Here is a 25,936-nt window from a genome sequence, read left to right as displayed (position 1 = left end):
CTTAACACATACAAAGCATTTTCACTGCTGTCTTAAACAGAAGTATAAGATAAATTATAATTAATGAACTGTGAGAATCTCTATGTAGAAGTCTATATATTTTGAATATTATGAATGTAGAACTAAATACTTGTGAAAAGAAATGTGACAAAAATAGGGAACAAACACAATTTAATATAAACTTTCATGTAACTTGGTACACTAATTTGGAATGTACCATTTTACAGTTAACATGGAAATGAATTCTAACAAAGAACTCACCGTCTGTCATTCCTTCTCTACGGTGAGGCAATGGAGGCTGGTCCACTCTGCCTCCCTTGTGTTTTTTGGTAGGCCTAGGCCTCTGACTCTGGGCTGCACTCGTGTTGCTGTCAGTAGAAAAGGGGCTGGTTGGCCGAGGCCTCTGAGAAGAGGAATATGGTTTGCCTACAAACAAAAATGGAAATTGATACGTTATTCTGCTTACATGCCTGCTCTAACAGGCTTCCGTTTCTTTATTTGCAACACCTCATATGAAAACTCATGACGACTTTGCACCAGCAAAGTGACAAACTCAGTGTTGGAGTTTACTGTTAAAGTTTATTTGAAAAACATTTTCACCATTTGCTGACCATCTTTTTTGTATGCTAAACAGAAATGCGAAACTAATGCGTTTTTTTAAAAAAAAGATTGGAAGCAACATTTACGCACCATGACTTCTATGCAGAAAACATGTGTTCTGGATGAGGAGTCTAACCTCAGCTTTGCCCAACACATGCTGTATTTTTATTGCATAAGTAACCACATTAGACAATTTATTCTGGGGCCCAAACCATTCAAGAACAGGCTAATACAGATAAGATGTATCCATATTTCATTATTTTGTATGCATGCAGATGTTAATATTTATTGAAAAAGGTAGCTATTGGCTAATCAAATAGAGTTGTCATTTCCAGGTCTAACGAGACAGTTGTGTTCCCTTCAGTACTAATGGAGTGTTCATCAGCCAAAAAAAAGTTATTCCACTCAATTTATATGTATTGCTTAAATTAACCAAGCAATACAGATTAACCAAGCAACACAGACTGTTTTAGTTTTAGTAAGAATGTATATTTTTCTTTCTTTTCAATGTCATCCATTTTAGAAACCTGAGGTGGAATCCAGTTTGTGCCCCAGCACTCATGGAAAGACTTTTGATCCACAAGACATCTCTAGTAGTGGAGGAGGAAGGGGGCAAATTTTAACTGATTCCTCTCCTGCAGCTCCCACACCTTAGAAATTACGATATGCTGAATTTTTGTAATTTTCTATAAAGTGAGGGTTTGGGTTTTTTTTACAATGGTTTCATAATTTTAAACAAGCATACATTAAGTTCGGTTTTTCAAAGCCAATGGAAGAACACATGATTTGTTGGCAATAATCTACTTGATTAAGAATACTTTAATATCAGGTCTTAGGATTTATGTAGAATACTACAGTATATTAGTCCTTTATTGTTCTTGATGAGATTGCAATCTTATAAAGCCTTCCTCCTCCTCCCTGCCTCCTCCCTGCTTTCAGTGACAAGTGCACTGCTCCCTTACAAGAGTCTATCACACAGACCACTTGGGATGTTTGTAGGAGAAACATGCATGCCAGAACCCTTACAAAGCCCTCTGTTTTATGTACAGGGTGGTTTAAATTTTACAACCATATGACAGCCACCCCACATAGTGGGTGTTAGGAGTTTTTTATGCTGTTGAAGTTTCTTGATCTGTGTAGTAATCCCTTTGTGTTATAAACAGGCCCAAGAGTAGCCTGGAGCTACTGCTCTAAATGTATCTCTGGGCACTTCCACACCATACTCTGGAGACTCTGCTGCTCATTCATGCAAGTTTTGTGCAGCATCCACATGACATGATCCCCATCAAAATGTCATCCCATATTCCTTCCTCATTTAATCTGGCTGTATTTTTGCTGGAATTTTACTTACTCAGTTTTCCACGGAAATAGAACAAATTGGAAAATAACACAGAGCGAAACACTGTGTAGGAGCTGCACAAAACTTTCATGTAGTAACTACAGAGTCCCCAATCTGCCATTAGGAAGTACCCTCTGCCTCCTTAATGCACCTGCTATGATCTGAACACAACCATAGCCTACTTCTAAGCATTTTATGTACTTTGACTCATCTTTTTTGCAGAGAAGGAAAGAGAAGTAAGCACAGAAAAAATAAAATATAAGGTTGCCTTTATCTGGCATTTGAAAGCCAAATCAGAGTCACTTTGTTTAAGCAAGGCAACTAATTTGTATAACTAGATGCTGTCCTTGATACAATTTTAATTATAATCCTGCTGTCAGACACAATAAATGATTGGATTAAGTGCCTTAAAAGGCAACCATTTAATAAAGCTGTTAAACTGTTGCATTGTTAGAGTGATAAACTTTCACCAACTCACCCCATGCTCACAGTCTTCCCAGAAAATACATTTGGCAAGAGAGATGCAAAAGAGAAGCAGTAATGGAGATAAAAGCTAAGTGTGCAGTTCTTCACAAGAAATATTATTGATTGTGAGAAGGTTTTGCAAATAATAAATCATCAAAAATTGCATGGCAAAATTAGCAGTCTCCTTGAGGCCGTATTAAAAGGCAGTATGTGTCGGTGTCAGTAAATTCATAGCAGAGTCAAGAGAAGTGTTAAAATGTCTGTGCACTGCACTGCTTTGTTTCTGCTTGAAGTACTATTAAACAAAAAACAAAAAAACCTAACAGGCAGAAACAAACCATCTGCTTTATATGCATGTTAGGCATATTTATGCTGAGGTTTTACTTTTCTTAGGAAAGGAGGAAGAAAGAAAAGACAGAGGCCCACATCATGCAAAAAGCATTAGCTTTGTGTCTACAAACCTGTTCTTGATAGGCTGGTTCCATCCAGCCTAAACCCAGCTTTATCTGCTGCTGCAACCAGAGCTTGTGCAAAACTGCCGCTGGTAAAGATGGAGTCATCTGAGGAGCTACCTACACTAGATCTATGACTAGAAAAGTTACGGTCCTCATCAGACGCAGAACCCCATCCATTTACAAGTGAACCTAAAAACAAATGTAGGGGGCTAGTGAGTTGCACACATGAAATATCTTAACTTATGTAAATTCCAAAGGGCTATTAAAAAACCTCTTTTCCTTCTACTTTCAAATCTCAATTTTGTATTTCTAGAATAGGGAAATTCAGATAAAAATTCATTGCAGTTTTCCCCATCACCATGGATCTCAGCCAATGGAGAAGTTCAGATTTTGTCAGGTTTTTTTAATGAAGGATCTTAAAGTGGACATTTCTTATCTCAGAATTCAAAATAAGAAAAACATGAATGCACTGTATCATACAATTATTACCGGTACCTGCTGTCCTAAACTTAAATTTTTAAACTCTTTACTTGCTGTGGTATTCAACTAAGTTTTACTCAAAGCAAACCCACTGAAACTAATGGTCATATCTTAGTCATGTTCATTTTAATGTGTCTACTCTGAATAAAACTTAGTTGTATACCACCCTTAATCACTACCTTCCATAGGTTAGTGTGGCACGAGTAAGTTTTGTGTGTAGAAAATTCAGGAATGAGGCAAATCCAGTCAAATGGAATCTTTCCTTTTGCATTTTGCTTTTCCAGGTATGAGCAATCTGCTTTCAGGGATATATAAAATGTATAAAAATTCAAGGCCTTAAAGTTTGGAATTAAAATCTCAGCCTCTAGTCTTCAAGGTGAAAAGTTACAGATCACTCTTGAGATAAGGCTGCAAATGGCACTATTCAAAAATGTTCAAGTTCTGAGGATTTTCAAGTCTCGCCACATACTGGGAATTCCTGCTCATTTAGACTTTTAATTGAAGAAATGGAAGATGTAAATAGGGCAGATGTTGGTTTGTTGTTGAAAGTGCTGAAAAAAGCTACATCTGATGACATTCCCTTTTCTACTCCACTACTAAAAGTAAAGGTGCTCTAGTCACTAGTTTATCCAAACTCTAAAACACAGATATTTTCAGCCAGCCCATTGCAACGAGCACAATGATTATAAAAGTTGTTTGGGGCATCTCAGAGTTTCAAACTTCTAGTCTGAAACTAGAAGCACAGGATGCCTACGTGACAATTCAAAACATCCGTGCTATACAAAACCATAGGAAATAGCTTTGGTGCCAATTAGCTTTCCAAAACAATGAAAATAGTTTGCAGTGCTTGAATGACCAAATCTTTTAGCATCAATGCAGTGGTATGCTGTAATAAACAAGTTTCTGCACTCCAAGATACAAGAACAGAAGCTGAAGGAGTCGACAGAGATTTGACAGGCTGAAAGTGGGTTAAGCGCAACAGAGACTGACAATTTGATTCTGCTTGCCAGAGGCACAAATAAAATTGTTACTTTCCAAATTGACTCTGCCTGACATAGACAGATGTAGGTAAGGCAAGATAACAGCTAAGGCAAGCTGGGGGAAAAAATGAAAAAGCCATTTCTTAAAAAGTAAAACTACATAGATTTCTGAACAGAGATCACTACAACAGGCTAGCTGATTATTTGTGTATAGAAATGTTCAGGATAATCATTTAAAACAAGCCTTGCTTCATTTGACTTGGTGACCATCATTTGAAGAAAGAATGTCAACTGCTCAACATATATACTTTAAATGAAAAAAAGGTTTAGGAGTTCTGTAACCAGGACATGTATACTTTAAATGAAAATCAGTTTAGGTGTTTTGTGGGATGTAACTAGAACAACAACAACAACAACAACAACAACTCAGCAAGCAAGGAAATTACCTAAACATGAACTTTGCTTGCTCTTTTTGCTGCAGCATTTCCCACTGGTGAAGAGACCAGCACTGATTTTCATTTTAAAAAATACACCCCAAACAGAAAACAAAGTGCTGACTATGTACACAGATCTCTTACACTAACTGATATTTTGTTGGATCATAGCCTGTTTACAATAATAAGCTGCATATTGAAAACAAGATCTAAATTATAACATGTTGATATTCTGAATTGCTTAAAGGTCGTTATATTGTGTGTATGTCTATATATCTGTAAACACACACACACTCTTTTAATGTATTTCCTTACATATTTTTTTTCAAGGACTGCAGAACGTGATGAATCAGCTGGTGTATGTGTGTGTATGAATAATATTAACAGCAATGTTGTGAGTTGCTCCACAAGAATGGTGTCATAGCCTTAGTTCAGGGAGGCAACTCATCCTTTCCCAAAATCCCTTGTATGATATAATAATGCGGGATACTACTCGAGGGATGTTACTGGAGAGCAGAACTGTCAAAAACTTTACAGACACAACTAAGTGCACTGTCAAATCAGACTGCACATTTCAGCTCTTTTTAAAGTGTCAGAAATAGGAATTCCATCAGGGCAATCAGAAATGTCCCTGCAGTTTGTGAGAGACAACCCAAAAGAACAGCTTGTTTTTTGTGAGAAGGCCCAAACTGCCTTTGGTGATGGGGATAGTCGCTATTACTGTGAGACAACATTGTTGGGTTGCCCTTATGCAGTACCACAATCCACCAACTAAGGCTGATAGAACCAATATCAGACCATTCTGACCCAGGTTCAGGTGCTTACTATGACATTTAGGTGTAGCGTATTCTAGCAGGACAGCATGGCACAACTGTGAACCCATATGGTTCTGTTTTCATAAGATTATAAGATTATTTGGAAGACAGAAATTCAACTGGACAGAGTGGGAAAGAAAGATGAACTGCAACATTACAGAAAATATGGGAATATTTTCATATGAATATTATATATAAACCCATTTAAAAGAAAATCACTTTAAAATTATACATGGCAGAAAAGATGACAATTAGACTCAGGAATATGACAATAATACAGCATGGCAAATGTTAGAGGTGTCAGCAAACTCATGTAGATGATCTTCATGTCTTGTGCACCTCCAAAATTACTCTTTTTTGAAAAGGAGTAATAGCTATCTATTAAGGAAATAATGGGAAAAGTCTGGTTTTTATATTAAACAGCCATTTGCAGCTTTGCTGGTTTACTTAAGACAAGACCTTGTGATTAATATCCAAGTTTTGAAAAGGGACTTAAAAGGGAGTAAGTCTAGAAGTAGTTTAAGCTCAAACTTGAGGTGTTGCTAGACTTCAAATCCCATCAGGCTCAGCCAAGTGTGGCCAATGGATGGGAGTGATGGGAGCTGTAGTCCAGCTTTAAACAATAAGCTCTGATTTTCATTGGGTGTTATTGGGTTGTTGTTGCTTCTTTAAAACATACAGAAAACCCTTTCTAACCTGCAGTGACACTATATATATTTGTAGCTAACCCACACTAACAAGACATCACCAGATGATTGTTTTTAACTGCAGTTTTTAAAATCAGGAATTATTAGGGGAGGCACAACATGCCCGCCCCCAATATTCTCTAGCTTCACTTAAGTCTCTTCCTTCACTCAAAGTCCCTCCAATGATCTGCTTGAGGAGGAATCTGCAAATTATTTCCGAATTTTGTTTTAGGAGGCACCTGTTGACAATATAGGGATGTACAGAATGCCTCCTGGAATTTTTTTACAGGCCTGTCAAAACTCTCTTTTTGCCTGCCATCTGTATTAGGACCAGTGCTTTTAAACTTTTCTGTAAATGATCTGAAGTCAGGAGTGAGCAGTGTAGTGGAGATGACACCATATAATTCAAGGATTAAACAATAAGGGATCAAGAGGAGCTTCAAAAGGATCTTTCCAAACTGTGTGAATGAGTATTAAATTGCTAAATGAGTTTCAGTGAAAGTGTAAAGTGATGCACCCTGGAGCAAATAAAACTCCCAAAACTCGCATATACACTGAAAGGGCCTAATTTGGTGGTGACTGGCTAGAAAAGATCTTGGAATCATGGTGGATAACTTAATAAAAATTTCAAATAAGTAGTTGTGAAAAAGTGAATTCCATGTCATGGATTATAAGGAAAGGGATAAATAAAATAAAATAAATCTGATAATATTACAATGCCTTTATACAAATTACGATGAAGCAGTTATTTGATTACTAAATACAGTTCTGGTTTCTGCAAAAAAAATTGTAGAACTGGAAAATGTGCAGAAACAGGCAACCAAAATTATGAAGGAGCTTTAGCAACTGCCCCATCAGAAAAGGTTACAATGTGTTTTTTACTTTGGGCTGGGGGAAGCATCATAACAGATGGTTTTAAAAGTGTGTATAGTAAGGATAAAGCAGATTGAAAGACAATTTTCTCCCTCTTCATAATATTAGAACCCAATACCAACCAATAAAGCTGAAGGATAGAAGATGCAACACCAGCCTAGATTGCTTTAAAATGGAGTTAAGACACATTCACAGGGCATAATTGTAGGAACGGGTACGGCCATAATGAATCATAATGAATGCCTTCAGGATCAGAGGTACTGTGCCTCATCAGTCACTAGGGAAATGCAGGAGAGGGCTATTGTGCTCATATCCTATCTGTGGGCATCTGGTTGGCCACTATGGAAACTGGAGTAGATAGGTCTTTGCTCTTATCCAACAGGGCTCTTTTAACGTTCCCTTAAAATTTGAGCACAAGGATGAGCAGCAAATTTGGTTTAAATCTGGCTTTAGGAAACTCCAGATCTAATTTTGTCACAGATCAGCTGTGCCTTTTTCAAACAGGATGAAACAGGCTCGAAGCAGGTGTCCATTTCATACAATACAGCGCATTCTATTTTCCAATAGCTTGTTTGAATTCCCATGCTGTCTGTCAGCTGCAATTTTTTCCTCCTGCTGAAAGCAGCAGTAAGCACTTTATCTAGAACAAAATCCACTATTTGAAAAAGCTGAATTCTCTCTTTATTTTCCATAAAAATTTCAAGGTGCTGAAGCAATCAAAAAGTTATAAATAAAAGAGGAAGTGGGGGCTAGACTCACAAGTTTGTTCCTGGACCTTAGTATTACCAGATGTTTTTGCAGGTAAAAAAAGAGATGAATGTCATTCTTATTCACATTTAGCATTCTGTTTCTTGAAGCTAACAAGCCCATGAAACAGTAATAGGCATCTATACTGCACTCTTTTAAATACTAGTCTTTTTATTCAGGTGCAGTTATCTTCTAGTGGTTCTACTTGAAAGAATTGATTTTATACACCTCAGCTTCAAATATGAAGACTCTGGCCTTAAATGGATGCTATGTTGCAACAGAATTTATCATGACAGTAAGAAGACATGAAAACCAATGATATGTCTATGATTTTACAAAGCTGGGAACCATATTACATCAGAATACAGGCAGGGTATGTTCATACCTATATCCTGAAAAAGAGACCCATGGGCTGCACTACTGAACATTACTGAAAACCGAACCTCAGAGTTACAACATGTTCTACCATTTCAGAAGGGCATAGATAAATTAGTTGACAGGGTTCATTTGCATTGGTTTTTGTGACCTATTTCTACATAAGAAGTGGGCAACCTTTTTGTTCTTGAGAACCGAGTTATCTGTGATGCGACTGGTCAGTTAGCGAAGTATTTTTAATTGATTTAGGGGGGAGGAACTGCCCCCCTGGGCTACGCCCATGAGTGAGGGTACACATGCAAGCAGTAAGTGGAACAAACACTGGTGATGGAAAAAGCCAAAGATAAAAGTGTTCTGGATGAACTAATCTGGAATGCATATGACCCTGTTTAAATTTTTGCCTTGGCTTCTTCAGATTAGAATTTCCAGTCCTACATGGTCTATGCAGAAATTAGTCCTGCTTGATTTGATGGGTTACTCTCAAATAAGTAGAAAAGTTATTTTTTGTGTGTTTTTGCTTTAAAAAGTACAATGGGTCGATTCTGCTACTTTTCTGGAAAGCAAGTGGAAATAATCCCTTTCTACTTTAGTGTGCTATATAAACACATACACAGCAGAAGCCTGCTTATTTGTTCTCAGAACCCCTCCCTCCCAGCCATAAAACCAGGAAACAAGTAAAACAAAAATTAAAGTATTTTTATCAAATAAAATGTTGCTCCTTCCAATTTTTCTGAAACCACATGGGGTTGAGAGGCAAAAAGCCAGGAAAAATAAGGTGGAAACCAAACGGAAAGGAAGGGACTCTGATAAGTATGGAACAGCTTCAGGTGGTGTCAAGGGCCACATAAACTGAGGTCCAAGTCAAAGGTTCTACACCTGTGCTATACTTTCACACATGCACAGTGCACTATTAAGCTGCTGGAATCTAGAGGAAAATAAATCTTACAATCACAAATTATTTTATGGTCCTTCAAATTCTGGCCTTGGTTGCACATGTTTTGCAGTCTCCAAGGTGCTGGATGAAGCTCTTGGTTTTGGATAGACTGAGACTGAAAGCACCTCATAATCTATGGCTGTCATAGGACAGAGGTCTGACAGAGCCCAATGTGAATTATGTTTTATTGAATTCAGTGCTACATACACATGGGGATGTGTGTGTATAAACCTGTAAATTTCAGTTTATCTCAAAATAAATCTATCTTTCATAGAACTTCCACAGCAAAAGAAAGACAAAAAGCTTTATTTTCACTTTAGCGATTGCTGCCCCCCCCCACTTTGTTTTAATAGCTTAATGCAACTTCAATTTTTGTCTGCGTTTTGCTATTTAATGTGGTAGACATATTTACGAGGTGACAATATGCCATAATTGCAGTCTGAATATTTTAGTGAGTCTTTTATACAATTAGATCCCCAATGTACTATAAAGACACAAAAGACAAATGAAAGAGTAATAGAGCCTTGTATTTAACCCTAGCCCTAGCCACAAGTGACAAGGAAGTGTGTGCAGGTAAGTGAGCAGGCTGGTGGAAAAAGGAAGGGGTGCTTCACCCATCATCTACATCCAGCATAGAACCAAGTCTCCTGCCAGAGGAAAAATGCTCCTTCTTCTTTTGGCTCATTTAAAAAGCTGCAGTGATGTGCTTTAGGTTGAAATGCTGCTTATTATCATCATAAACAGGAAGACTCATAAAACAATGCCCACACATAACATTTTCATTCTGCCAGAAGTTCTGACTATATCTATATTAGCAGTGGCCAGATTTTTCTTCTTTCTGTTTTATATCTGGGCCATACTATGCTTTAAAATAGACTGGCCCTCCTTTGGTCAAGGATGAATTTTTTAAAAATGGGAAATTGTGGCAGCGTAAAAGTTGAAACAAGGACAAACACCTGTTACTTTGGGACTCTTGCCAGACAAGTTGCGGTTAAATTGTGGTATAACATGTTTAGCATTGTTATCTAAAAGACTGCTTGTGGCATCTGTGAAATGTTTTAATGATTTGGCTACGCAAGAGAGTCTACTTCTTAAGCACTGCACTGGCATTAGCCACAGGAAGCAATGACATCAGCAATGGTGACAAGGACTGGCACACATTACCTTTCTTCCCTGCCTTGTCATTGCAATGTCAGTGGCCAAGTAAATGAACCACAGTAATGTCCTCTGAAGAATAAATCAGGGTTGCACCTGAAAGTAGTAATATAGAACACACAAGCACATAGCACAAGGGAGGGAAATCTGTCCTTTTAATTATTATTTTTTAAGCATTCATTTTACTGTGCAGGCAGTGTGGCAGACTTCATTTAGTGGAAATAAGGTGTTCATGGCTTAATATGAGCTCTGAGAAGGGGACCTGCTAGATTTTGTATCTCATAAAAATGGTAATGCAACAATTAGCAGGGTCATATTATAAAGCACAGATTTTACTCTAGCTTAATGGATCTAGGGATACACATTCATCAGCAAGGATGGATTTCGCATAAAACGACATGTAAATGAATTGATGACTGATCATAAATTAATTTTAGTGCTGAAGATGTAATGGAGGCACAGCAAGATGCCACTTTATCATAGTATTTTACTGCTCAGCAACATTTGAACAACTACTTAATGTTCTATGTGCATGCTAACAGCTTGAATAAATTTGACAAAATTTTGTGCCTTTCAGCAATATGGAGGAGAGAAAAAGATTGCAGGGAAAGATTGAAATTTCAAACAGAAATAAATTTGGCTAAGTGGCATAAATTCATTTTTCATTAATGTTTATAAATGCTTTGATGATGTTTGCATCTATAAAAAGTGTCAAACTTATATATTGCTTGCATTTTGTTCATTATAATGTTCTGGAAAGGAAACAAGTATATAAAATATAGATTCCACCTTATGTTTAAATGTTTAATTTTAATTGGGATACTGTTATTCATGTATGATAGTCAGTTTAGATCAAGGTCTAATTACCCAGTATTAGTGCCTTTTTTTATTCTTGTATTAATCTTTTAGCATATTTCCCAAAGTCTGTTGGCTTCCATGTATGAAACTCCCCATATTTGCTTCCGTAGTAATTACAGCAAAGATTTCATGTTATTGTATCCAGTAGTACAACGTCCACAGAATCTATGTTACATTGTGCTTAATGCATGTCCCAATATGTCTTTATTAAGGGGGAAAAGGATTTTATAAAACTTTTGATACTTAAACTGGATCTCCTATTTACAATGGTCTTAAACAGATCATAAGACAAGGACATAGCCTGCTTCCTCCACAACCCGAAAAACTGTGATGTGGGGGGAAATGGAAGTCCTTCTGCCCAGCAGAGTGGCAGAAGGAATCTTTTTGCCTCCAAAAGGAATTGTTCTTTATGGACATGGGTTATTAGAATCTTAATGCCCACCTTCAACTTCTTCTCTGGCCTCTGTTATAGGTAGGGAAAAACAGACAGTGATAATCTTTGATCTTAAGGGAAGGGGTTTAGCTTAGAAGTAGAGCACATGCTTTGAGCAGAAATTGTCCCAGGTTCAATCCCTGATATCTCCAAATGGAAATACAGTCCTGTCGTAAACCCCATAGAACCTCTGTTGCCAATATAGGTAATATTGAGCTAGATGGAGGAATGGTTTGATTTGTTTTAAGGCAACTTCCTATGTTCTATTTTGCCTACCATATTCTTCAGCAAATAAATAAATGCTGAACTTCGATGCATTTGAATTATCAGAGACAGAAGGGTCTCTGATCTATTATGTAAATGAATAATTGCAGTGCAATGGAAAAGAAAGCATTCATATACAAGATTCAAAAAACCGAAAGTCAAATAAGCTAAATGAAGAAAATGTGTGAGATATTTCTTTGGCAACCAAGACTGGGATATTCTGAGTGTCCTCCTCCATCTTTGACCTGTCAACTTCATACTAATGGTAACAAAGAGAGTTAAGTCTTCTTTCCTAACTTGAACTTCACCCTTTGAAAAGGTGATTCAGAATCATGTTTGCTTTCTTTTATGATCACTACTTCTACCACTAATGAAAACAAGACACTGATTATGTTTTCCTACAGAAAGCATAAGGAGGCAGAAAAGGATACATAAGAAAATATGCAAATCCATTTGGTGTTGGCCTAATTTTTTTGCCCCTATCACTTTGTTCCCTAAGGGTTTGGCACAATAACAAAGTATTAGCATTTTAAAAATAATGACGTAGGCAACTGAAGGCTTCAATGAGCAGTGTTGGTTTTTAAAAACCAGAATTTGTAATCAATATACTTGTACATTACTAGGAGGAAAAGAGACAGCGACTTATAGAAAAGCAAATATGCAAATCATGCACGCGCACACACACATATAAAGACTGACATATTAATACATATAAATGAATAGTATTTTGGTAGCAGGTTTTAAAATACATATTATCACTCTAAGACCTTCGATGGATTGCTACAGGAATGCTTCCCTAGACACATGCAAAAATGCATAGTATTACAGCCAGAAGGAGATTATGCTAAAAATTCCAGCAAATTCAGGTAAAGTGGCTTAACATACTTGTGCACTAATAAGCCAATCTTCCAAATTCAGAGACTTAAACTTGTAACTACAAGTCTTCAGTTGGATCTGGATTTCAAATCACAGCAGTCAAGCTACAGTTCTTAAATCTTAATTAGCTTGGCAAGCAGCCTGGCCCCAGGGCATGGGGAAGGGAAACTGGAAAGTGGGAATAAAGCACCATTTCCCTTAATTCAATGACACAGAGAGGGAGAGAGGGAAATCCGAGGTACTGATGCTTCATTACTGTCATATTCCCACTCTAACTGGAAACTGCAATGTGTTTTCATAGCTGCAGTGTTTAGATAAGGGCATAAAAAACCCAAACTCAAAACAACTTGCAAGGCACACAGAAGGAAGACAAGTATTAAAAGACGCTGCATTAATCTGTCTTCAACGAACAGAAATTTCATGAAGATATATTCAGAAATTAGTACTGTCCCATAAAGATCAACAACTGAAGAGATGTGCAATATTTTTAATGAGCTATATAGACCATGCATGCTTGGGCTTCAATAGACCTCAGTCAACCTAGATACAGTACGTTAAGTGCAGGTCCAACATCAGTTGAAATGAAAGTCTGCTGAAGCCTAGAATGAGGTCATGCTATTCATGTAAGAACAGCACTTTCTCGCAAAACGGAATGGTTGTCTATCTTCTACCAACAGCAGTTTTATTATCAATTCAGGCTGGGCAAGCTTAGTTGTTTCCAGGTTGGACTTTGATTATTCTAGCTGTAACATCTCCAGACATGTGAGGAATAAGAAAGAGTCAAGCAAAAGATGTTCGATTAATTAAATGGGATTTGGCTGAAAGGGAAGAATGATTAAATATGTAGTGGGCACAAAATAAAGGTGTCACCACATAGCTGTTCTTTCATACTACAACTTGTTCTAAGGTTATTCAGAAAAAAACATCTTCTGACATTCATCACTTTTACAAAGCCCCAAAATAAAATAAAAAACATAGAAACCTTTTATAGATGTCAGCTTCTCATGTTGTTCCTGAGATACAAAATATATTTTTTAGTCTAGCTGCTTTTGCTCTACCCCCCGCTCCACCATACATGTAATAAACTTGCTTTCCCAGTAAAGTGAACTTTCTATGAAAGCTGGGATATAATTGATTTTTCTTTCATGTTTTTAAAGCTTTTTAAAATTCATGAATTTTCTTATCATTTGCAGCAAAGCAAAAGCATTTTCAAATCCTTTAACAGTTGTGAGCAATATTAACACAACTTTTTTAAATGCCACAGAAATAGAGCAGAATAGAATACCCTTAAACATTATTTTATTTAGAACACATTTTACATCTTTACTAAGCCGGTTCATTCTTAATTTTGTTTGCCTACCTGTCACTGAGCTGTCTAGATTGTCCATGCTAGAGCCTGGAGTATGCTCTAGTCCTCTCAGTGGTCTTGTGATTTCTAAAGCTTCTTCAATATCATCCTCATCCTCATCTTCATCCTCTGGAATATCTGTTTCCAAATCTGATATTAGAGATCCAGACACATATCCTAATGGTGGAAGTGGAGTCTGGGGTGGCTGAGTATTGCTTTGAATGTGCCTAGAGCAAAAGGGAGAAGGCAAAAGGGGAAAGCACTTTAAAAAGCTAGAAACATGATCCAGTCATAAGCCATATACTGCACTTTGCTGGGAATAAGTCTCATTTAACTCAGTGGGACTTAAGAGGTTTTAGGGGATGGGTAGTACCTCTGGTGGGGAACATGCCACACTCTTCTGGAGTAGTTTGCTCACCTTTGGTCCCCACCCTGCACGTAACTCTCACCTGTGGTTCCTAGAAGCTGTCAGCCTGTGGCAGCAGCCAAATCCCAAGAACGGCTTTAACTGGCTGGCTAAACCAGGTGAGGGTAGCTAATGGGCCTCAAACCTTTGGTGAGTTTGGGACCTGCATATGAAGGCTCCAGCGGACTGAGCAGACAAGACCAGTAATGGGTTAAATGGTCAAGAAGGTGGTTTCTGCATGTGCTGTGGAGGGAAGTGAGGGGCAGATGGGGTTCATTAATCTCAAAAGGTAGCTCATCTAGGAGAAGGAAAACTATTGACTCTAATCCTTGCAGGATATCTTCAGGAGAAGAAAAGGCAAAGGAGTAAACTCTCCACAAATTTGGAATGGATTTGAATGGTGCCTTGTATGCCTCCTTCAGCAACTTCTGCGGCCAAGCTGGTGCCCTGCTTTCCTTTGCACATAAGTGAGGGGTTTTTTTTGCCATTTAAATAGTCCAGGACTTCCATACATACTGTCCAGGCTTGTGCCCCAGGGAGGACACTTCAGTGCTGGTAACGCAGTAATTTGACTTCACCCCTGGAGACACACTCCATTGTTTCTTGAGACAGACAGATGCCAAAAACAGAATAGGATTAAGCTGTTGAAACTCCATTTATAACAAATAGTGAGATTTAGGGTGATGTACTTAACACTTCCACTGAAATCTCTCAGATTTCTATGTGCTTTTGCAGTCCTTTAGCCCATCATGATCACCACAAATAAGAAATACAGGGCGAGTCTTTTAAAAGAGGACTCACCCTGTAGAAGCAGAAGCGGGGGAAATGTTTCTGAATAATTTGTGGGTAGCCCTAAAACAACTTCACTCACATGACTATTTCCACATTGTATAACCCATTGTTACCATAGATTCCACACTATTGTATGCCAACTGGTACAAAACATGAGGAAACGGAAACAGTGGATTTATCTTTAAAATGATGCTAGGGTCATGAATGAATAAGTACTATGGAAGAGGCCATTCCAAAGATATCAAAGAGCTAATCTCTAATATATGTTAGATATATTAGGCTAGAAATTTCAAGCCAGATATATAGTCCAGAATTCATATCATTTGAGATTTTATCTGACCTTATTCTTACTGGAATGCAAGAAATGACTACTGTATTTTTCGCCCTATAGGATGCACTTTCCCCCCTCCAAAAATGAAGGGGAAATGTGTGTGCGTTCTATGGGGCGAATGCAGGCTTTCGCTGAAGCCTGGAGAGCGAGAGTCGTCGGTGCGCACCGACCCCTCTCGCTCTCCAGGCTTCAGGAAGCTATCCACAAGCCTTGCACGCCCGGCGGGAGTTCCGGAGGGCACCCCGTGCTTCGCGCAGATGTCGGGCTTCCCCTGCCCCAGCCCCGCGCCTGGGGGGGGGAATACATTTTTCCCCTTTATTCCCCCCCCCCCAAACTAGGTGCGCCCTATGGGCCGGTGTGCCCTATAGGGCGAAAAATACGGTACTTAAACAAATCAAACATTTATATATCAAGTTTGTGTTAGTTATCTTTAAGTAGTTGGCACATATAGTAGCTTAATTACTGGACTAAAAAAGGTAAAGGTAAAGGGACCCCTGACCATTAGGTCCAGTCGTGACCGACTCTGGGGTTGCAGTGCTCATCTCGCTTTATTGGCTGAGGGAGCTGGCGTACTGCTTCCGGGTCATGTGGTCAGCATGGCTAAGCCACTTCTGGCGAACCAGAGCAGTGCACGGAAACACCGTTTACCTTCTTCCTTCTCCTCCTCCTGCTGCTGCGAGGTTGAGGCAAACACTGAGAGAGCTTGCCTAGACTTCACACAAATTCCCCAGATACAATGCAATATGATAGCTAGGTACTTCTTTCTTAAGGGCTAAACAGGAGTCAGAGTAGTGACAGCTACGGCAGATTATGCACCAATTCAGGTTGAATTGCCTTGTTGGCACTTTGTGATAAATAAGTGGGTTTTGGGTTGCAGTTTGGGCACTCGGTCTCTAAAAGGTTCGCCATCACTGGGCTAGATCAAAGATGGTTATGTTGTAATTAGGTTCCTGTTTAGAAGCTGCATAGCTTCCTAGGATGAAGAAGTCATTTGTGCATAAGGTTATCTCTAGGTCAAACTTCATACTGGATTTTACACAAGATACCCAGGGGGAAATATATATATATATTTCTAGACTAATTCCTCCTTAATGACATATTTTTAAAACAATAATCTATATTGCATGCATTCATTTACAGAACCCCTGATAAAATATTCAAGCCCATTCACTGGGAAATATTGTTGCTATTTCTTAAGGTGCTGGCATTTTTATTTTTATTTTGCCTGTTAGTCTTTTGAAAATTATGAGTATCATTGCATTTTGTTATGGTCATTTAAGAGTACTGTATCGGCACATTGTCAGTTTATCAGATACAGCTAACTGATACAATTTATCCAATACTGAATGTGTAATTCCCCATCTTAAAAGCACAGATTACATAATGAGATTCATGATGTTAACTGACACCCAAAGTTGCACCTGCAGTTTGTATGCCACCACAGGAAGCGTAACAGCTGCAAGGTACAGACTGAAAGCATGCCAGGGCATGCATCTGTGTCCTGCCTGGCACAATTATACATTTAACCTAGACCTGAATTAGCTGATGCCTGGGCTTCTGGCTTGTTACATAAACAAGCTATATCCCATGGAGGAGGTGGCCTAAGCACCCTGTTGATTGGCTGCAGCTTGCAAACGAGGTTGGAGTACTGAAAATTGTCCAAGGAAAACAGCTGGCTTTGGCATTGGCAGAAAATTCATACAAGCCTCTTTGACCTATAATAACTCTTTCGGTGTAAGTTGTGGCCTTTGTATGTCAGGAAACATTCACTGGCACTATGCCATTTAGCAACTTAACAGCACACGGTTTCTTGTCCTGCTGAAGTTTTCTTTTACTTTTAAAATAATATTTCTACATGTTAAGATGTACAAAAAGCCTGTGACATTCTATTCTATAGTTTGAGTTGGTTTTGCTCTGTTTTTCAGTTCCCAAACAGCCTCTCTGATATAGGTGAACTTGGTATCTTCTTCTCCCTTTGAATACCAAACCAGAATTTGGATTTATGCTATGAATATTTTTAAGCAACTGCTTCCACAATCTCTTTTACTCAAATATAGCAGAATTGGGAGGTTATACTTGTCAGTCCTTCAGCTTTCCCAGAATGGGATCTGAAAGTTTTAATTCTACAGTTTCTTTACTAATACAACCTGAAAGAAACATTAGGACTTTCCTCAAGAACAAGAATGATATCCAATTGTGACTGATTTCAAAAAGCTTAAAGGAGTACTGGGTGAGATCCCGTGGTCAGAAATACTCAAAGAGAAGGAAGTCTAAGATGGTGGGAGTTTCCTAACAGTGAAATATTGAAGAAACAAATGCAGACAGAACCACCAAGAAAGAAAAGTGGGAGGCATCTAAAGAAACCAGTGTGCCTGCAAGAGGAAATTTAAAGAGGAGCTGAGATGTAAGAAGAGCATGTATAAGAAATGGAAGAAAGGACAAATCACAAAGTAGCCAACAGCCGGATGACAAGAGAGAAGGCAGAATGGCTTCACACCTACTTTGCCATTGTCTTCACCCAAAAGGAAAGTGGTGCACAACCTGGTGAACACAGAATAAATGATGCAAGGAGGGAGTTGCAGCCTGCTAGGAAAATAGGTGGTAAGGGAACACCTAGTTACTTTAAGTGAACTCAAATCTCCAGCCCCTGATGAGCTGCATACAAGGGTACTAAAGGAGCTTGCAGATGTCGTATCAGAAACTCTGTCTATAATCTTTTAGAATTCTGGGAGAACAGGTGAGGTCCCTGCAGACTGGAGGCGGGCATATGATGTTCCCATCTTCAAAAAAGAATTATCCAAGTACCAACCAGCCAGCTTGACAACAATTCCAAGAACAGGTCTAGAATAGATAATGGTTGGTCTGTGAGCACTTAGAAAATGATGCTGTGATTACTAAAATCCAGCATGGGTTTCTCAAAAACAAATAATGACAGATGAATCTCATTTCTTTCTTTTTCTTTCTTTGAGATAGCGTTAGAAGCTCGGTGGATCATTGGAATGTTGTGGACATAGTATTCCTTGATTTCAATGTGGGTAAATTTGTTTAGTGGCATTGTGGTGTTTATGCTTCTAACTGACAGTCCCCCATGAAATTATTGTGGAGAAGCTGGTAAAATGTGCGCTGGACAAGTTAACTGTTAGGTGGATTCGTAGCTGGTTGATTGACCAAACCCAAAGAGTGCTCACTAATGGTATCTCATCATCCTGGAAAAAAGTGACAAGTGGGGTGCCGCAGGGTTCTATTCTGAGACCATTGTTGTTCAACATCTTTATAAATGAATTGGATGGTGGAATTGAAGGGGTGCTCATCCAATTTTCAGATGACACCAAACTGGGAGGGGTAGCTAGTACCACAAAATACAGAATCAGGATTCAAGATGATCTGAAGTGATTGGAGGACTGGGCCCAAACTATCAAAATGAATTTCAGCAGGGACTAATGTCAGGTTCTACATTTAGGAAGGAAGAACAACCTGAACAAATATAAGAAGGGGAACACCTGGCTTGCCAGTAGTACATGTGAAAAAGCGCTAGCGGTCTTAGTGGACCACAAGCTTAGCATTTGTCAACAGTGTGATGCAGCAGCAAAAGAAAAGAAAAAGCTAATGCTTTTCTAGGCTGCATGAACAGAAGTCTAGTGTCTCAATCAAGAGAAGTACAGTGGTACCTTGGGTTAAGTACTTAATTTGTTCCGGAGGTCCGTTCTTAACCTGAAGCACCACTTTAGCTAATGGGGCCTCCTGTTGCTGCTGCGCTGCCGCCACACGTTTTCTATTCTCATCCTGAAGCAAAGTTCTTAACCCGAGGTACTATTTCTGGGTTAGTGGAGTCTGTAACCTAAAGCATATGTAACCTGAGGTACCACTGTAATAGGCCCGCTCTACTCTGCCTTGTAAAGAGGAGAATGAGATGAGATATGATCGTCACCCTCAAATATTTAAAGGGCTGTCACAAGGAAGATGTACCAGGCTTGTTTTCTTCTGCTCTTGAGGCTAGGACCCAAACCAATGGCTTCAAGTTGCAAGAAAGGAGATTCCAACTAAAGACCAGGAAGGACTTTTTGATAGTAAGAGCTGTCTGACCATGGAATGAACTCCCTTGGAAGGTGGTGGACTCTTTTTTCTTGGAGGTTGGATGGCCATCTGTCATGAATGCTTTAGTTGAGATTAAGGGCCTGAATAGCGCAGTTGGTTAGAGTGTGGTGCTGATAACACCACAGTTGCAGGTTCAATCCCCGTTTGAGACAGTTGCATATTCCTGTATTGCAGTGAGTTGGATTTAGATGATCCTCAGGTTCCAACTCTACAATTCTATGATTCTATGAATGGACTTCCATTGGAGCAATGAGACCCCATTCCTCTCCTTTCGGATGCAGCCCCCCTGCATGCTATCCAAATCTGCTCCAGAGGGCTGGGGGGACATTCCAGGACAGATGTAGAAGGTTACATCAGGGAGAGAGGTAAGGAATGCCTATTCAAATGACACTGCATTTCACCCATTGACTTGTGGACTTTGATGGTTGTTTTTCATCAGTCAAGATAACTTGATCTTATAACATTCAGAAAATGGGTGTGTTTTACTGTATGGTTACAGAAGTCTTCATTAAATTACAAGTTCCAAAAAGTACAACTTATGGTATAACAGTGCTTAGGTTCACAGCTTGTATAAGATAATTATTTTGAAGAAAAGAGATCCTCTGTGTGTGTTTTAAAAAGAAGCTAACTGAGCTAATCTTAAAATATTCCATGCATTTTTAACACATGGTCTAGGAATGAATTTAGTAAAATATATCTCTGTTGATAACTATTCTAAAAAATACAGATTTTAAATGCCTCCATAGTTATCAATATCCAAGGAATGTTCATGGGTTCAAAATCCAGCAATGTGACATGCAGACTCTTTCCCATCAGGCTGCAAAGGAGTCAGAATCTACATCTGACAAAATCCTTTTGTTAATTAGTTACTTAAGGCACAGGCAGATCCTTCAAGATGAGAATTACGTTCTCAAATGATGTGGCTTCTGATGTTTTTCATTTCCCAAATAGTATCTGGGTCTGCCACATTTACCATGTTTGCTTTGTATCTGTGAGGACAGCATATGAGAACCTGCTAAAAAGAAAGAAAGAAAAGAGACTTTGAAAGACAGCAGTGGCTTTGTATCTGCCACATTTACCATGTTTGCTTTGCTATATCAAACTGATAGGCCCTGGTAAGTTCATCAAGATGGGCTTGAAGCATAGGTTGCATCTCCTCCCGTGGAGAGGGCGTGAGCGTGGCAGTGGACTGCTGCCCAAAGGAGATTGCCGGGGAAGAGGCCACTCCTCGAACAGGAGGTGTAGGAACTCTATCATCTTCCTCTTCAAGCTCATCCTCCATTCCTTGATGCAAATATGTCTGGACTGGTAAAGGTGGGCACCAACCATCACTGTCATACCTAGAATAGAAATGGTTTAGGTTTAGGCTATATATAATTCATTGAAATAATGATACTGTATATTATACTATATGCAAAATGGAGAATCTATTTTGTGTTATGAAAACAACAACTAAGAAACTTGAATAACCTAAATAATACCTGACTCCATAAAACCAGGCACAGATTCCCCATTTATTTCAGCAAAGCTAACACTTAATTTCACTTTTTATCTTTTTGATATGATAAAGGGCAAAAAGGGCCCAACCAAAGTGATACCAAATAAAATCTATTTGTTAATCTCATTTCTAAATGAAGCAATTTTTTTCAAGAGCAAAAGAGTAAAACAAAACAAAGAACATGTCATTTTCAGTACCATTTATTATATATTATGTTGGTATTCCAAAAATCTCTAAAGTTAAATCTGTGCAATGTGGATAAAAGGATACAAGAGGGCTGATCAGATCTGATCAGTCCATCAGTTTCCCTGTTTCTGGCACACTAATTTGAAAGCAAGTTCCACAGAATACATGGGACTCAATTCTAAGTAGATGTGCAGCTTTGGGTTGCAATCATGAAAAGGTTTGTTATAACAAAACACTCAGATGGAATTCTACTGTGCAATCAGTTACCAAGCCTTATGCAATAGTTTTCCACAGAAAATCTATCTGCTTCTTTTTTTTATTGATACAGCAAAAAAAAGAAAAAGAAAACACAGATACAGAATTACACACAAGAATAACAATAAACACAAAATTTTCTTAACAAACAATAAAACATAAGTTGGTCTTAACACTATAGACCCGACCTCCCGTCTATTCCTTATTTCAATTTCATATTACTTATTGCCAATACACTCTTTTATCATAATTTAACTTTTTCTTAATATATCTTAACTCTTATGCCTAACTTGCAACTATTGCTGCAACAGAGTTTAAACTACTGTAATTATATTTCATATATTCTTTGAAAATCTCCCATTTTGAAACAAATTCCTGTTTTGGTTTATTCTTTATTTTTTCTGATAGACCATCTAATTCAGCATATTCTATCAGCTTTTGGAGCCATTCATATACTCTTCCATTTTGCCGCAATGAGAACTCTTGCTGCCGCCGTAGCGTATAAAAAAATACCCTTCATTTTTTGTGGAATATCCAAATCTGTACCTCCCAGGAGATAAGCCTCTGTTTTTTTCTTAAAAGGGATCTTTAGCATTTTTTTTCCAGTTCTGAGTGAATACTCTCTCAGAATACCTGTATTTTCTTACATAACCACCATATACGGTAGAAAGTTCCTGAATTATCTCCGCATCTCCAGCAATTACTTGGCACATTTTTATACATTTTTGAAAGTTTCCAGGGTGTTAAGTACCATTGGTGTTGCATTTTTAGAAAGTTCTCTCTAATTGTATAACAATTTGTGTATTTCCAATTGTTCTTCCACAAATTTTCCCATTGGGACATAGTTATTGAATGGCCAAAGTCTTGTGACCACCTCACCAGTGACCATGGCCACTGTTACCTCCTCCTCCTTTACTTTCCAGTCAAGGAGGAGTCGGTAGGTTGTGGAAAGAGTTTTTCCTTTAGAATTTACAAGATCAGATTCAAATCAGGAAATTTCTGTTGAGAACCCCTTTTGTTTATCAGATTCAAAATTTTCAAATATCTGGTGGTATTGGTCTGAGATGTATTCTCTTATTTCCTCAAAGCTTTTTAATTTTAGTTGGCTATCACTGTCTCTTAAAAGTGTTTTATATGTTGGCCAACTTTCCTGGGTATTTTTCCTTTTTACAGCTGTGGCTTCTATTGGAGAAGTCCACCACAGGACTTTAGGCTCCATCAGATCTTTATATTATTCCCATACTGCAAAGAGTGACTTTCTAATTCAAGTCATATGAAAGAAGATTCTGACTAAACATCAGGAAGAACTTTCTGACAGTAAGAGCTGTTCAACAGTGAAACAGACTCCCTTGGGAGATTGTGGACTTTTCTTCCTTGGAGGTTTTTACGCAGTGGTTGGATGGCCATCTGCCATGGATGCTTTAGTTGACATTCCTGCATTGCAGAGGTTTGGACTAGATTATCCTCAGAGTCCCTTCCAACTCTAAGATTCTGTTATTCTATTTGAGGAGGTGGGAAGCTGCAGTAACAAATTACTGTCATTTTTGTCCTTACTGCTCCCTTCCAAAGTGTCTCCACCATCATTACTTTGCTTTACTGCCAGCCTTGATCCTCAAACTCTTCTTAGTTATTGAAGGGAATGGGGAAGAGAGTTTTCATTTCTACAAATCGTTCTTTAGGTAAAGGGATTTCCATGATAATGAAATATAAGGATATTAAATTGTCTTTTTTCAAGAGAGCAACCATAAAACCTTTTGCTTCTATTTGCAAATCCTTTTGATTTTAAATAAAACATTGGCTGATTTGGTTAGCAAACAAAGCAAACAATGCATTCCATAACTTATTTTTAGTGATCTTCATTACAGTTTGGAAACCCCACGTTTAGGAGTAACAGAAGCATAATGGTGACGCAACAAGCAGGCAGTAGTATTGGGTGGAATGAAAGGAAGGCATTACTGGTGACAACCCTTAAGCTGTTGTGGCTACTGAAAGGGATGTAGCAGAAAGACCAAATTGTACTTTGTGGTGCTTAATACTTCTGGCCTTCCCATTTCTTCTCAGGGTCAGGCACTGGCATCTAAATGCTCTGCTCACACTGTGACCAGGAAGTAGCAGCCAGCTGAAAGGTCTTGCAGTAAGGGGCTGTCTGCCTCTCCCACTTACCTACAGGTATTCTTTTAATAGTCACATATTACTTGCATATATTAACTCTTTCCCTCTTATTTAAAAGTCAGTGGAATAAAATGGAAAAGCTTCATTCTTCCTGTGCAAACTTTCCTTATTTCTTTCCTATAAGGCACCTGCCTTTTCAAATTTAGCTTTCTTCTAACAATGCACTTTCTGGGGCAGGGAGAACTGTGCTCATTATCACTGCAATATTATAAATAACTGGAAAGTGTAATTGAAAGACAAACATAGTAAAAGCTATGGCTGAGCTGTGTGAATCTTGAAAGTATGCTGTCAGCATCACTGATTACTTAGCTTTAAATAACCAGTGTTGTCTTGGTGACAAATAAAATTCTCCCCGCCAAATAATAGATACTATACACAACTGAGAAGCCAAGACCTGTGTCACAAAGGTTTCTCTACAGATAATGCATCAATTTACCTGTCTTATTTATCATTGTGGTGTCTTTAAAATATATGGGAGTTATTTGTCTTTTATTGCACAATTATCTGAGCTGAGAACAGCAAATACATTAAAGTGCAGATATCGTTATTGAGGGTGGGGGGGGGGAGCGAGGATAATTATTAATCAGTACCACTTGAAGCAAAGTGTCTTTCTTTGTGGGTAGACCAAGTGCCCTCTTGAACAAAACATTTTAAAGGCAAATAGGAATCCTGTTAGTAGAGTATTTTGGGGTGAAACAGATTCTCTAGAATCATTTTAATCAGCATTTAGGCCTGGCTACAGCACTGTGATTGCTTTGTGACCCTGAATAACTGATAACCTGTGCTGCGGGAATGACAAGGTATGTGTACCTGTTACTTGACAACTTTTTGGCTTTCAATACCATTGACAATGGTTAACTTCTAGAGAAGGAAGCCGGGTTGGCAGCTGGTAGGAGCTGCTTTGTGGTGGTTCCACTTTTATCTACTGTTTGATAGATGTTGCTTGGTTTTGTGGAGTCTAGTGTTCCATCTCACCAACCAAGCTGTTTTAACATCTACATGAAGCTGCTGAGTTGCATCATCTGGAGTTTTGGAGTGCACTGTTTTTCATATGCTGATGACATTTACCTTTATTTTTTCCCCCTCTACAGCTCAAGCAGATGTAGCAGCGAATGTACTGACACCAGTGTATGTCCTTGAAAATGGACTGGATGGGAGTCAGTAAACTGAAGTTTAATCCAGACAAGACTGAGACACTGTTTGGGAGACACTGAATGGGATGCATTCTGCTCTCGATGGGTCACACTCCCCTTGAAGGAGCAGGTGTGCAGCTTGGGGGAACTCTTTGATCTGATATTGTCACTGGAGACCCTGACACTCCATGGTATCAAATACATCCTACCAACATCTGCTGGTAGCCCAGCTGCAACTTTATAGGTATAGCTTTGCTTCAGTTGCCTATGCTCTGGGCTCCTAGGCTGGATTATTGGGACGGGGGAAGGGGCTTTGGTTTTCACCACTTTAAAAAGAAAACAACTTCTTCAAAGTTCAAGGTTCTTCCAAGTAGCCCTATTTTGGTCAACCAGCCAACTTACTTAGCTGCTAGTATGTATGATTATTGTTTTTTTGATTCCTTTCAGGAACACTTTAGGCAAAAAAAGACAAGAAGTGAACCCATTCACAGTCATCAAGACTGTAACACACTGCTGCTGCTGCTGCTGCTGCTGCTGCTGCTGCTGCTGCTGGGATGTTGCATTATACAGAGACACAGCATTTTCTACACTGACTGCCAGCAGCTCTCCAGAATTTCAGACAGAAATCCTTTCACAAGTTTTCTTGGAGATGCCTGGGATTGAACCAAGAAACTTTTGCATACAAACCATGTGCTCCAACAGAGCTATGGTTCTTTCATTAAATGTGTATGAATAAGTATGATGATTAGTGGACTGGGAATATTCTGTGTTAACTGAGCTGAGAATGTGTTGTGTTCTAGCACAGGAAATTTATAACGAACTATTGTTTGAAATAACACACCCATATTTATAGATCCTTTCTGTAAAATTTAAATTCTACTGGGGTTTATTTTCACAAGTTCAAGAACAAAATGACGCTGAATTACTGCCAAAAAGATGTCCCTGGCATCT

At 38.6% G+C, this 25,936-nt stretch overlaps 1 protein-coding gene across 29 annotated transcripts in view; it reads right to left on the bottom strand.

Moving 5' to 3' along the window:
* Positions 1–25,936, bottom strand: part of ROBO2 (roundabout guidance receptor 2) — an 800,601-nt gene that overhangs the window by 15,664 nt on the left and 759,001 nt on the right. For 16 of the 29 annotated variants that reach the window (XM_083735908.1, XM_083735923.1, XM_083735915.1 and 13 more), the window contains 3 exons: positions 20,821–21,081; positions 14,130–14,344; positions 262–426 (listed from right to left, as the gene is read on the bottom strand). In XM_083735908.1, coding sequence (XP_083592034.1) covers positions 262–426; positions 14,130–14,344; positions 20,821–21,081 — 641 coding nt within the window. Of the gene's footprint in view, positions 1–261; positions 427–2,865; positions 3,049–14,129; positions 14,345–20,820; positions 21,082–25,936 lie in introns of all 29 variants that reach the window. The other 13 variants (XM_083735907.1, XM_083735912.1, XM_083735933.1 and 10 more) reach the window with 1 other exon arrangement.

The sequence above is a fragment of the Podarcis gaigeae genome (assembly GCF_964106915.1).
Source record: "Podarcis gaigeae genome assembly, chromosome: 4".
Taxonomy (NCBI): Eukaryota; Metazoa; Chordata; class Lepidosauria; order Squamata; family Lacertidae; genus Podarcis; species Podarcis gaigeae.
This window is presented reverse-complemented; position numbering and strand designations above follow the sequence as displayed.